This window comes from Lissotriton vulgaris, chromosome 7 (genome assembly GCF_964263255.1).
Source record: "Lissotriton vulgaris chromosome 7, aLisVul1.2, whole genome shotgun sequence".
Lineage (NCBI taxonomy): Eukaryota > Metazoa > Chordata > Amphibia > Caudata > Salamandridae > Lissotriton > Lissotriton vulgaris.
In genome coordinates, this window is record NC_141695.1 from 781,559,906 (window position 1) to 781,572,373 (window position 12,468).

Sequence of the window (12,468 nt, forward strand, 5' to 3'; positions counted from 1 at the left end):
AAGTAGCGAGATTAAAGATATAAAAACAGGACCGAAACCAAACCAACGGAGGGTGTGAAAAAGATAGGTCCATTCGACCCTATCAAACGCCTTTTCAGCATCCAGGGCAAAGGCCGCGAGGGGATGGGGTAAAAGGCGAGATTTAGAAAGAATATTGAAGAGGAGTCTGGTGTTATCAGTAATAAAGCGACCCTTGACAAAGCCCGACTGTTCTTCACCCAAGAGATCTGGAAGAAGAAGATCGAGACGAGCCGCAAGAGACTTTGCAAATATTTTGTAGTCAATATTGACCAAAGAAATTGGCCTGTAATTTTTGCAGTGTTGAGGGTCTTTCCCCTCCTTGGGTATGAGGCATATATGAGCATCTGAAAAAGAGCCTGAGGAGGAACCCAAGGAGAGGAAAGTGCCAATGAGGGAATGGAGTTTGGGGATAAGAAGCTTTGAAAAGTGAAGAAAAAATTCCACAGTGAAGCCGTCCGGCCCAGGAGCTTTGTCTTTTTGGAGAGTTTGAAGTGCTTTGAGTAATTCTTGTTGAGATATATTAAGTTCTAAGTGAAAAAGGTCAAGTGGAAAGTGAGGTGGTTTCTGAATAGTGGAGAAAAATGTGTCTAGAGAGTGAGAAGAAGGCTGAGTTTCAGAAGAGTATAGGGTTTTGTAAAAGGTGGAGAATTCAGTGAGGATATCTGCGTCTGTGTGTTTGAGATTCGAATCGGTGTCGTAGATGGATTCAATGTTTAATTTATTTTGCTTAACTTTTAGATAATTAGCTAAGATCTTGCCAGCCTTATTTTTGCCCCCATAGAACTTGGCACTTGATTTCAATAGATACAAGGATGCATCGTCGGTGGATTTTTTGTTGAATTTCATTTTAGCGTTAACCAAGGCGGTTAGAGTTTCCTGTGAGCGGGAAGTAAAATAAGAATGCTCCAATTTCTTAATATCCAGAAGGATAGCCTTAGTAAAGTCGCGGGCAGCTCTTCGTTTTTTGCAACAAAGCCAATGATGAAGTCTCTCGCTGCCGCTTTAAAGGCATCCCAAATGGTGTGTTTGGGGACAGGGGAATTATCGTTTAAGGAGAAAAATTCATGTGAGAAGGAGGTGAAGGAGGTAGTAAATTTAGGGTCTAGAAGGAGAGAATTGTTAAAACGCCAACGTTTAGGGCCCACTGATTTGGGTAAGATGTCCAATTGAACTAATGTGGGGGCATGGTCAGAAAGTAAAATTGGACCAATTTCTGCGTGCGTGAGAGTTTGGGCAATGTTGTGGGTGACAAAAATGTAGTCGATTCGGGATTGGGAATGATGGCAAGGAGAATAAAAAGTAAATTCCTGGAGTTCTGGGTTACAGAGACGCCAAGCGTCAGTGAGTTTATGTTGGGAAATAGATTGAGAGAAGGATTTATGAGACTTATTAGGTATGAAGTGTGCCTTGGAGTTCCTATCTAAAAAGGGATCTAGGGGCTGATTGCAATCTCCTGCCAAAATAAAATTATCATCAATAAATCTGGTAATGTGCTGGGAAAATGAATGCCAAAAAGTGGGATCACCGGTGGTAGGGGCATAAACATTTAGAAGAGAAATTGGAACATTCTTGACAGAGAGTTTAGCATACGTCCAACGGCCATCAGCATCCGATTCCTGAGCGAGCAGGGAGTGAGAAAGAGCTTTATGACACAAAATGGCCACACCATTGCGTTTACCGTCCCCAGGGGAATAGTAAACATCACCCACCCAACTTCTTTTCAGTTTAACAGATTCTTCAGCAGATAAATGGGTTTCTTGTAAAAAAGCAATGTCCACATTCAAACGTGCAAGGTGAGATAGAATTCTTTGTCGTTTGATAGGAGAATTAACGCCCTTAACATTCCATGTGATTACTTTCAGAGACATACCATATCAGAAATGAGGAAAGTAGCAGGAGAAGGAAAAGAGGTGTGAGAGAGACCCAGAGGGGGAGAAAAACCAAGGATAGTAAGAGAGTCGGTAAAAGTCAATGCAATATAATAGTGAACAGGAGGATGAGGAAAGAGGAAATAGAGTGAAGAAGAGAGAAATAAAATCAATTGGAGTGAAAGATATGAGAAGGTATTCCAAGAAAGAGCAAGGATAGTAAGAGGAAACCGATAATAGAAGAGTAGTCGAAAAACATGAGAGGAAGACACCTGTGGAACAAGGGAGACTAGTGAACTTAAGAGTGAGAAAAATACAAGAAGGAAAGCGAACAACTGGGAGGAAAGGGAGAACATACTTACGGAGGGTAGAGACGGGGAGGAATGATCCCAGGGAGAGGATACGAGAAAAAATGGATGAGGGGGGAGCGCCAGGCAGAGGAAGCAAGCGTCCAATGCAAACGAACCAACAAGTTGGGGGAAAAACGCCATACATATTGTGAGACCTGCAGGGAAGAGGGAGGAAGAACAAAAATGAGTGAGACGAATGAGAGAAGACGAGAACAAAACAATAATAAATGACAAGAAGGTGTATGAAAAAGTAGTAGTGAGCAATACTTAACTAACCAACAGGGATACAAGAAAAATGGGGAAGGGTGAGGGGAAGAACGTAAAAACTGAAGTCACTGGAAAACCGAGCACAAACAAACAGTAATGCAATCAACAATATGCAGTAAACATGCAGATTAATTGAAACTTCGAGGCCACATCACGCAGAAATCATGGAGGGAAAGCTGACGAAGAGCTGGAGAAGTCCATATCAGATGCTTGTGTTGCGTTCAAAAAACTTCGAAGGCGAACAGGATCCTCGTAAGTCGTTGTCTTGTTGTTATAAGTCACTCTGAATAGGCAAGGATGAAAAAGGCCATATCTTGCTCCAATGGCACGAAGTTCTGGTCGCATATCCAAAAAGGCCTTGCGGCGGCTGGCTGTGGCCTTTGCGTAGTCCTGCGCGAAGAAAAGGTTGGAGCCCGACCATTGTAGACGAGGTGAGGCACGAGCCGCTGAGATGACTTTGAGCAGGTCAGTATATTCTAAGAAGTACATGATGACCCCTCTTGGCCGTGAAGAGGGGGAAGAAGTAGTGGGAAGGCGACCTAGCCTATGTGCACGCTGGATATTAAGCGTTGTACCTTCAGGTAGATGAAGAAGCTTGGGTAGAAATGATTTGAAAAAGGCAATGGGGTCAGTCCCCTCACAGTTCTCCGCCAGGCCGTAGAGTCGAAGGTTATTGCGCCTGTTTCGGTTCTCCAATTCTTCAACTTGTTTTTGGAGAGATGAAATCTGAGACTGCATTTGTGACATTGGAAGATGACTCTTGAAGAGATGTGAGAGATTGCTCTACAGTAGTTACTCTGGCATCCATCTGAGACCAATTATCAGTGAGGACTTGCAGTTTAGAGTTAGTTTCTTCCATGAATGGCCTGAGGGCACGAATTTCTTCCAATAATAACTCCATGGAGACAGCCGATGTGGAACGAGTCAGTGACGGAGGATCTTTTTTGAGGCGTTTCGTGGTCACTTTCCCTGGAGGTTGGATAGGCCGTTCCGTGTTTGGCTGTGACATCTGGGTGGCGGGCGCTTGGGAAGCCTCAAGGTGCGCCAACGCAGAGAAGACTTTCGAGTTTTTGATAAAAACACGACGTGGAGCCTTGGGAGTGCGAGTGATTGCCCTCCGTTCCATAAAAAAGAGTTAGTATTAGGGATGAAGAATGTCCAATAATAAACAGTGCGTGCCCGTTGATAATCCAAAGTAAGCGCAGGAACTCTTGAGTAAAGAGAAGTACGTAGAGTGCAGGTTGTGTGAGGAAGGCTCAGTGACACAAAATGGCCGCCGATATCATACTGTCTTAAAACGCGAGTAAAACTCACTAAAAAGCAGCGTTCTTGAAAGACATGCGGCGATGTTGAAAAACTGAAGGTGATAGCTTACCGGGAGCAGTCGGGGTGAGGTGAGGCTTCTTGGTTGGCGAGCATGATCTGCTAGCGGATGCTGCGTAGTGTACGCTATGAGGAGCCAAAATGGCGGTCGCGGCTATCAGCAAACCGAGTCCGCCAAAAAGTTGAAGAAAGCGGACGTTCCGCCGGTCTGGTGCTGCAACATGTAGGAACACGATGTTGTCCCTGATTTCCGATTAGGGAAGATGAGGTTTGCAGGCGCCGGGAATTGAGGAAAAGCAGCGAAATCCCCTGCCGACCCGGAGCGCTCACATCAGAGCCTCCGTCCTCGCCGGGCGCCAAGCCACGCCCCCGGAAGGTGCTCATTTAATGTGCTATTGCTATTTCAGGGCTTGCCCATCAAAAAATCCCCAGTGCCATGGACAAAGATGTGATCTCAAAGCAATATACAATAAAAGCACACCGCGCCTCTATAGTAGTTGACCGAATTGTTGCCCAGGCGATTAAGCACCGAGCAGGTTGGCCAAGGAGGAGTAGGTATCGTAAGTACAGGCAGTGCAGTGGCACCCGTGCCCACAGATGTGTGCAGGCCACTGCACCCTATAGTCATTATCTACCCAACCAGATCCCCACCCCTGCCGTTGAGCTAGGTATTTTGGGATAAGGTGACAGGGGGTGTGTCCAGATTAGGTGTTCTTCATATGCATTTGTGTGTAGTGTGTAATCCTACAGTAAAAACTATTCACGGTCTAACCAAACGTGTTAACTATGAATCATGTGAACAGTGTTCATGTAGCAGAATGGAGACATTTGAATTAGTTATATTAAATATAGAATTACTGGATGCAATTCAGAAAGGTGATGGATCTCTGTTGAAATTATGGGGAAAAATTATTTAAGGGCACATTCTTTTGAGTATGATTATTACAGCTGCATATTGTTAGACCTTCAATGGCAGTTTGTGTAGTCCTTGGTTTAAAGCAATTTTTTTTGGCTGCAAATTCCAGACTGCGCAAAAAGCCTCCCTCTGTGGGGAATCCCTTGCTCTTGATAGAACAAAACTAAATCTCGTTATGTAGAAGTCTTGTACAAGAACTGATGCATGTATTACCTATTTGATGTAATGCAATAATATTTATTGAACATAGAATATTTGCAAAGCGAATTACATGTACTTTCACAGATTGTGTAAATGTGACTTATAAGACAAATATTGTACATATTTGTTAAATACCTCTGTAAGACCATTTAATCTTTATAAGCTTATGTATAAAATAACCTTAATAAATGAACATTGTACCACACAAACTGTTGCCCATCATCTCCCGATTCTTTTTGGGACCTAACTGCTTTTTACCTATGTCCAACAGGTGTCACTCCTACTTGCCACTTAACTACACTCACAAAACCCTCACTGATGCCCAGCCACCCCTACACTAAGAAGGTCAAAGCAAAACCCATGCCCCTGTTGGAGCACAGTTCAGTTCATTACTTACTCATACACAAGTACCCCACGTACAATCTCGGGTTGATGGGTATTTGTTGTCAGCTGAGACGTCAAAGTTCAATCTCAGCATAAACTAATATCAATTATCATTACTTTAGTTCAGTCAATAAATAGAGTTGATTTGAGTTAAAGGGTTTTATTTTAAATATTTTTGTTATTCACTCTTTTTATTAGAGTAATATTCTCTAAATGTTTTCTATACAGATTAACAATCAACAAATCAATATTTGATAATGAATCAAGTTAGTGAATCAAATTCTAGCATTAATACAAAAAAAGGTAACAAGGTTGTTTCTATGCAAAGCTAAGTCAAAAATAGTTTTAAAAAAGGGATAAAGGTGTCAGTACAGTAACTCTTGAAGAGTTATCAAGGAATGACTAAGACTTCCCATAAAGAGATGTCCAAGAAATGCATTACAATCTTCTCTCCGAGAGTCAGGGAAAAGGGAATCCGTCTACTCTGCATCAAAGGGTGGAAGAATCTCATATGCTTCTCTCTTCACTAACTAGGAACATGCACTAATATAAAACGTGTTCTCTATTGCAACACAAATGTTCTTTTTCCGTCACGTTGACCAATGAGATTCCATCACTCTCCTGCTCACAGGTCTACTCCCCATCTTCTCACCTGAGTACAATCATCTTTCCACCATGTGCCCTTGAATGTTGGGGCCATATATTTTCTTGTTTGTAATATCATCTTAACAACACAAAAAAATGAGGGAGGAAATGCTGTACATTGTCAAACGTTCATCTCCCAGTCACAGATCTGGGTTAAATCCATCGTTTTTGGCTGAGTCCAAACTGGAATGCATGGTGAGCAAAATAACAATAGATTTTGCCCATATCTCTGTACAGGGGGTGAATGTTTGACAAGGTTCAGCATTCCATCAATCTGTTGTTTGTGTTGGTACAGTCACCCCAAATGGGAAGGATATGCCCAGAAGTGAGTCCCATGCTCACTATACTTTTGGATTCAAGCTAGCCTGGCTCATAAGGGGTGATACTCCGAAAGCGGTCCCAGGATGCTTGCTATCGGTCCAGCGAGGACCTGGCCTGGCAGTTCAGGCTGATCTGTTCCCATGGAGAACAGGGTCAAGACTGCTTTGCATTTGACTGGGTCCAAACTGGAATGGCGAGCAACAAAACGATGGATTTAGGCCAGATCTCTGTTCGAGGGCTGAACTTTAGACAATGTTCAGCATTCCGTCCATCATCTTTTTGTGTTGCTGTAATATCGCCTTCCCATGAATCATCCTTCCTGTCATCCACATGCTCTGTAGTGTGAACCTCCCTATCAGTTGTTTAACCCCTTCGCTGCTCATGACGAGCTCAGCTCGTCATGCAGAACACTGGTGGTGTGCTTATGACGAGCTGAGCTCGTCATGAACAATGGGGATCATGCATATGCAGCACAGGAGGGGAAAACCTCTAGAAGCCAAGGTGTTAAAACAACAACTTTCTAGTCATTAACTAACAAACAGTAGCTTTAAAATGTGCAACGTCTTCAGCAAAAGAAGAAAAACAATGTGCGCATTTGTGGGTTAAAGTGAAAAACATGAATGGGCAATCAAATTAAAACATGGTGTGAGTACCTATGTCAACTTAATTTAAAATCAAGGCCTTATAACTAGGTTAAAGGCCTATAGTTCCTAAGTATGGTTGTACACTCCAATTTTGGGAATACACATATTTCATATTTAAATGTAAATTCTGCACATTATATTTTATTAAAAGCATTTTGTATATAATAAAATTTCTGTTAGGCCCCTTGTAACTCGGACGACCTGAATAACTGCAGTGAGAAAACCTGGTGCTACCCAGCTCCAGCAGGCACCCCTCAATAACCCTCAAAGATGCTTAGCCTGCATGCAGATGTTCCTTATGCAAAGCAAAATTTGACTGCTGCAATAAAATCATCCAGTAGGCCAACAACACTAGCAACCAAGGCAGGTAAAGACCATGTTAATCCACTACCCATCATCCTCCATTCCGTTGCAAAATCATCCAACTTTTACCACTTTTTACGAACAAAATAAACACCAAATGCCACAACATACCCTGGCACTCTCTCCAACTCCTCACCGGTGACAGCTTGGCTAGCATTAGCCAATCTCCCAAAGCCAAATCCTAGCCTCTTTTCTTATATACTCTCTCCATCTGCCATAGCTCTCAACTTATATCAACCAGATTCTTACCTCAAAAAACCACTGAAGCAATAAACCTACAAATCTTTGTTGATGCCCTCCAAATCACAGGTAAAGGTCGCCTTCCCTCCTTTCTTCTCCTTGATTTTTTGAAGGTCTTCAACATCGTTGATCACTAGCTTGTAGTTGACAATCTCTCCACCTACATGAGAATCTCTGAGAAAGTTCTCAACTAGTTCCCATCATTTTTAAGTTTCCAAATGCCTCTTTCCATATGTCACAGCATAGAGAGTCCTACTGCTGCACAGTTGACTCAACCACGTTTAATTTCTGCCTGGTGCCTTTAGGGGTCAGCCTGTTTAGCAACTTGCCACTCCACACCAGTATGGCAGTATGTCACACAACTGTTCCAACGGGTGTCATGACAACAGATATTCTGCACCTGAAACACAGCTTGGACACCACCAAATGCTGGATGTCCGCAGTCTGTCTCAAGGTAACTCCTACCAAGGCTGAGCTTATTTAAAAGGGAAAGCATCAACAATAGATGAAAGATGGCTCAACTCCATAATCCCGTTTTCTTTTCCCACACCCTCACCACCCATGCCATGTCTCTTCGCTTCTACATTTGCCTAAAATGTCCCAAGCATGTTGGCACCAAAACCAGCCTCCTTTCCAGGATCAAGGCATTCCTCCCAGCTCATACATTCTGCTCCACTGTCCAAGCTCTGGTCTTGACACATCTTGCTTAAGGTAACATCCTGCTAACTGTCCTTCAGACCCCACACTCACCCTCTTTAGAAATCTTGCAGCTGACCACCTGTCCTGTAGCCGGTGCACGTATGACACACATCAGGTGACAGCCACTCTGCCTCATTTGCAAGGACACTCTTACCACCAAGTTTAACTTAATAACTGAGAAACTAGCCTTTGCTAACTGACCAACATCACTGCAGCACGAATCAGATGCCATTGTAGATTGTTCGTTCGCCACTACTCGGTAGGTGGATGTTTGCATGTCCATGTCCCTTCACTTGACCTTCAGGGAAGAGCTCAAGGCTGCCCTTTTCCATCCACTTCCCCATCTCCTGGCACTAGCATGCTTCTTACAACCACTCTCCCAGGCAGGCCTTCAGGTATATATGAACTGGTAAATTTCTTAAACCACAGATATCAGAAGTAGCTCTGCTCTGTGTATCTCTCACTTGCTTGTCTTGGTGTGCACGTCAGTAAAATATGCTATTATTCCGCCATCTCTATAAATTTCCCATGGCAGCTAACTGAATGAGGGGCAAAATGGACTGGTAGCTGAAACGTTTCCTCAACCGGCTGCCTCATCTGGAAGGCGGGCAGGTCAGGACCTTGACTGGGTGCATAATAGACACAGGCAAAACATGACATGTAAGTGTCTTCCCTGACAGACTTTTGTGGAAATGATGCTGCTGGAAAGATGTTCCAGTTTCCATAGGCCATTCTAGAGATAACACCTATGACAGATATGTTCCCAGGAAATCAGATGCAGAAATCCCATCGGGAATGAGTAGAACTAATTCCCTAGGAATTGATGAAGCTACAAGAAAAAGTAAGAATTCTGAGTAACGCTTTTTGCTTTATTTTTCTACATCCCTGTTTCCCCTTAGGTCAGTGCCTATGGATTCCTCACGCCTGACTATGAGAAGTATTCCAATCATTATTACGACAAGACAAAGAAAGAGGTGTATTTCTATTTGAATCACGACTACGAGATAGAAAAGCAGTTGTGGCAGGTGTTGCACAAGCAAGGGATAATAAAACTGTACAGCAGGTCATGAGAACAACTATGAAAAACTGGTAAACCAAGAATCCCCAGGTGCTGTGGGCCAGACACCAGCTCCCATCCCGATCCCTGGTATTCAAATGAAGGAATTCAGCAAAGGAGGACATGGTGCTCAGCAACACAGCATACCGACAAGAGGATATATTAAGGATGTTTTAATAAGGAGCAAATCACCTTTCTGGTAGCAGACTACCTACCTGTGAAGTAGTTGCAGACGACAAGCACTACTGCCTTCTGCTGAGCAAAAGTCAGAACTGTTGTAAAGTACATGTGCCCTCCCAATTACTAGCGTTTAAATGAGTGTGGTGAGCAGACGCCATCCAATCGATTCTTGGTTAGGTACGTGTAAATGCCTCTAACACTAGATGTTGACTAGGTGTGGGCATGGGATGCAAATGCCCTCAAATGAGTTGGTGGTGTGTCTAAGCATGCACGTGTGTACATCTCTGCATATATCACCTGTTTATTAGAAGTTGGATGTGGTTGTGCTACACACTTTTTCTCCTGTTAGGCCGTGGTTCGATGTGGAGTGCTGCATAGATCCCTGGCCGTAGGAACTGTGCATGATTATCCTGTGAGGAGGCAACTTGCTGACTGTAAGTGCTTCCGAGAGGTTTGGTTTACTAATGCCATGCAATTAGTGACCTGGAGAGTGTCCCAATCATTGTTTCGAGGACTTATTGTGTGCAATACTCAATATGTTAGCGTCTGCAATATGTTAGCGTCTGCTCTACTTTTGTTGTGTGTGAAGTGGTTGCAGACAAGCCCTCTGACTGACTGGTGGCAGTGCGGGGTTCGTTGGGCCAAACTTTGGGAGTTCTGGTTTATCGTTTCACTACTATTGGTTAACTACTGATAGCTCAGTTGTATAGCTGATCTCGGAAAGAGTTGCATACTGCTGCTCTGTCAAAGGTCAATAAGTTCATGTAAATTGTGGCATTGCATCATCTCGCACAAGATCACGCCAGTATGCGGAAGCGAGTCAGCAGTTAGGACTGACAAATAAAGCAGTCTCTTTTGGATGCGGTAGACCAGGCTTCCACTTTTCCTCTTCCCAGTGACTCCGCATCATGCCTTGTGTTATTTCTCTGCACATCATTTATCTTGCATTCATGTCCTAGTATGTTTGCAGATGCTTTTCACAAACATTTCCTACAATCTGCTTCTGACCCTGTCAACGCCTGCCATTGACAGTAGTCGTAGCCAGGGGTACCAGCCTCTACCTCAAACTTTCAATTTGGTACCCCGGCACTGTCCTTGCTACCCCTGGTTCCGGCTGTCATGAAGGCAGCAGCAGGAACAAAAAGTAAATAGAGCTCTAAGAGGTCCATGCAATTTCTTTATTATGGCCACAAAAGTGGCACATTTTTCCTTTGTAAAATTTGTGAAATGTTGCATACTGGGATGTATGACGTTACAACGCATACTTTTACCACGCATACCATTACAACGCAGTATTTACAACGCATACCGTTACAACGCATAGCGCTTGGAGGTGCTGGATAGTGGTAAGTATAATTTTATATTCCAACTCCAGTCCCGTGGACACTAGGGAAGGTGTTGGATATAAAATTATACTTATTCCCTATCCTAGAGCGCCCCCCAGCGCAATGCGTGGTAATGGTATGCGTGGTAATGCCTGCGTTGTAGTGGTAGTGCGTGGTAAAAACTTTGTTGTAAACGTTGTATACCTGCATATTGTATTCTGTCAGAGACTGGTTACAGCAGAAATGTCCTGCAGCCGACATTTTGCCTTGAAGCAGTCCCTTTGCGTTATGTTGTATTCATTTTGCAAAACTGCATCTCATTTTGACACAATTTCATGAAGAAAAGCCTACTTTCGTATCCACTAGCTCAAACAACCATGTCCACTTTCTCTCGTTGTAATTCCTTACGCGCAGCTTGGTCTCCAGTCCGTGCAACGCACTGGACAACGCCGAGCGGTGAGTGGGATTAATAGCTCGAAATTCACCTCTGTGAATGAAAGCATGTGATGTCGCTTCTGCTCCTGGTGGCTTTTGATGAATCAACCTCGACCGCAGGCCAATCCATTTTTTTTTTTTTAACATCATTTTTATTGCATCACCAATATAAATGTACAGACAAGATAATCAGCAATATACATTCACGGTGTACAAGAGTGGCGTTATCCAGTCCTCCATTATCCGGGGGGCCCGCCTTTTCTTCTGGTGCGGGTGGCCTTGTCCATAAATGTCTCTCGTAACACCTTACAATGTCTGACAGCAGTAGTAGTCAAGTTTTGCTGGGTTGCCTTTGTGATTTTCACCCCTCCCCCTCCCCTGATTTCGGTGCCCCAACAGCCCGCCAATTCCGACTTCCTTCCCACCCCCCCCCCCGTGGTCGCTCCGCGTTAAATCAGCAATGTAAGAGTGTCTGGCGCGTTGTAGGAGGAACAAACATTCGCTAAGGTGTGCTCTCCTGCAGAGTGGCAGGGCCTGCCCCATCTAGCTCATCCTCACCCTCTAGCTCCTCAGCATCCATGTCCCGGAGCGCCTGCACCATCATTTCCCATGCAGTAGCCCTCTCCAGAGCCTTCTCGTCATTCATCCTCCAGGCCACCTGGTACCTCAGGGTGCTTTCACATGCGGCCCACCTCAGGCATTCCCCATACCATCTTTTATACGTGGGCCCCACTCTCGACTTCCAGTTCCTCGTTATCTCCCGCTTGGCCAGAATAAGTCCCAAGTCTATAAATTTGCTAGTGGTCTTGTTTCTAGGCGTGTGTGGGAACCAGTGGAGGATGCCAACCGCTTTCGTGTACTGGATGTCTCTGTCCGTCGCGCTGTTAAGGGCCCGCCCCACTTCCTGCCAATAGTCTCCCAGAGCGGGGCAATCCCATAACATGTGACCCAGATCCGCCCGACCGTATTACATCTAGGGCAAGCAGCGTTGTCTACCCCAAAATACTGTTGTATTTTCCCCGGTGTGAGGTATGCTCTGTGGATGACATAGAAGTGGATTAGTTGAAACCTGGCGTTTCTCGAGCTCTTCCCTGCCCGCCTCAGTAATTGGCCCCAGGTCGCATCAGGTATTTCCACTTGAAGGTCCAGCTCCCACTTGGCCTTTAGGGCCGTCAATGGTTGCAAGGCCTCCCGCTGCATCCTGGAGTACAAGCAAGTGACAGCCTTAA

The 12,468-nt window shown here is 44.4% G+C and overlaps 1 protein-coding gene across 1 annotated transcript in view; it reads left to right on the plus strand.

Annotated features, from left to right (window-relative positions):
* The window catches only part of LOC147702407 (uncharacterized), a 281,334-nt gene extending 270,553 nt beyond the window's left edge, over nt 1-10,781 (plus strand). The window contains exon 9 of the mRNA XM_086928790.1: nt 9,142-10,781. Within this exon, the coding sequence (XP_086784916.1) occupies nt 9,142-9,312 (171 nt within the window). The 3' untranslated portion in view covers nt 9,313-10,781. The remainder of the gene's footprint in view (nt 1-9,141) is intronic.
* Nucleotides 10,782-12,468: the final 1,687 nt, after the last annotated feature.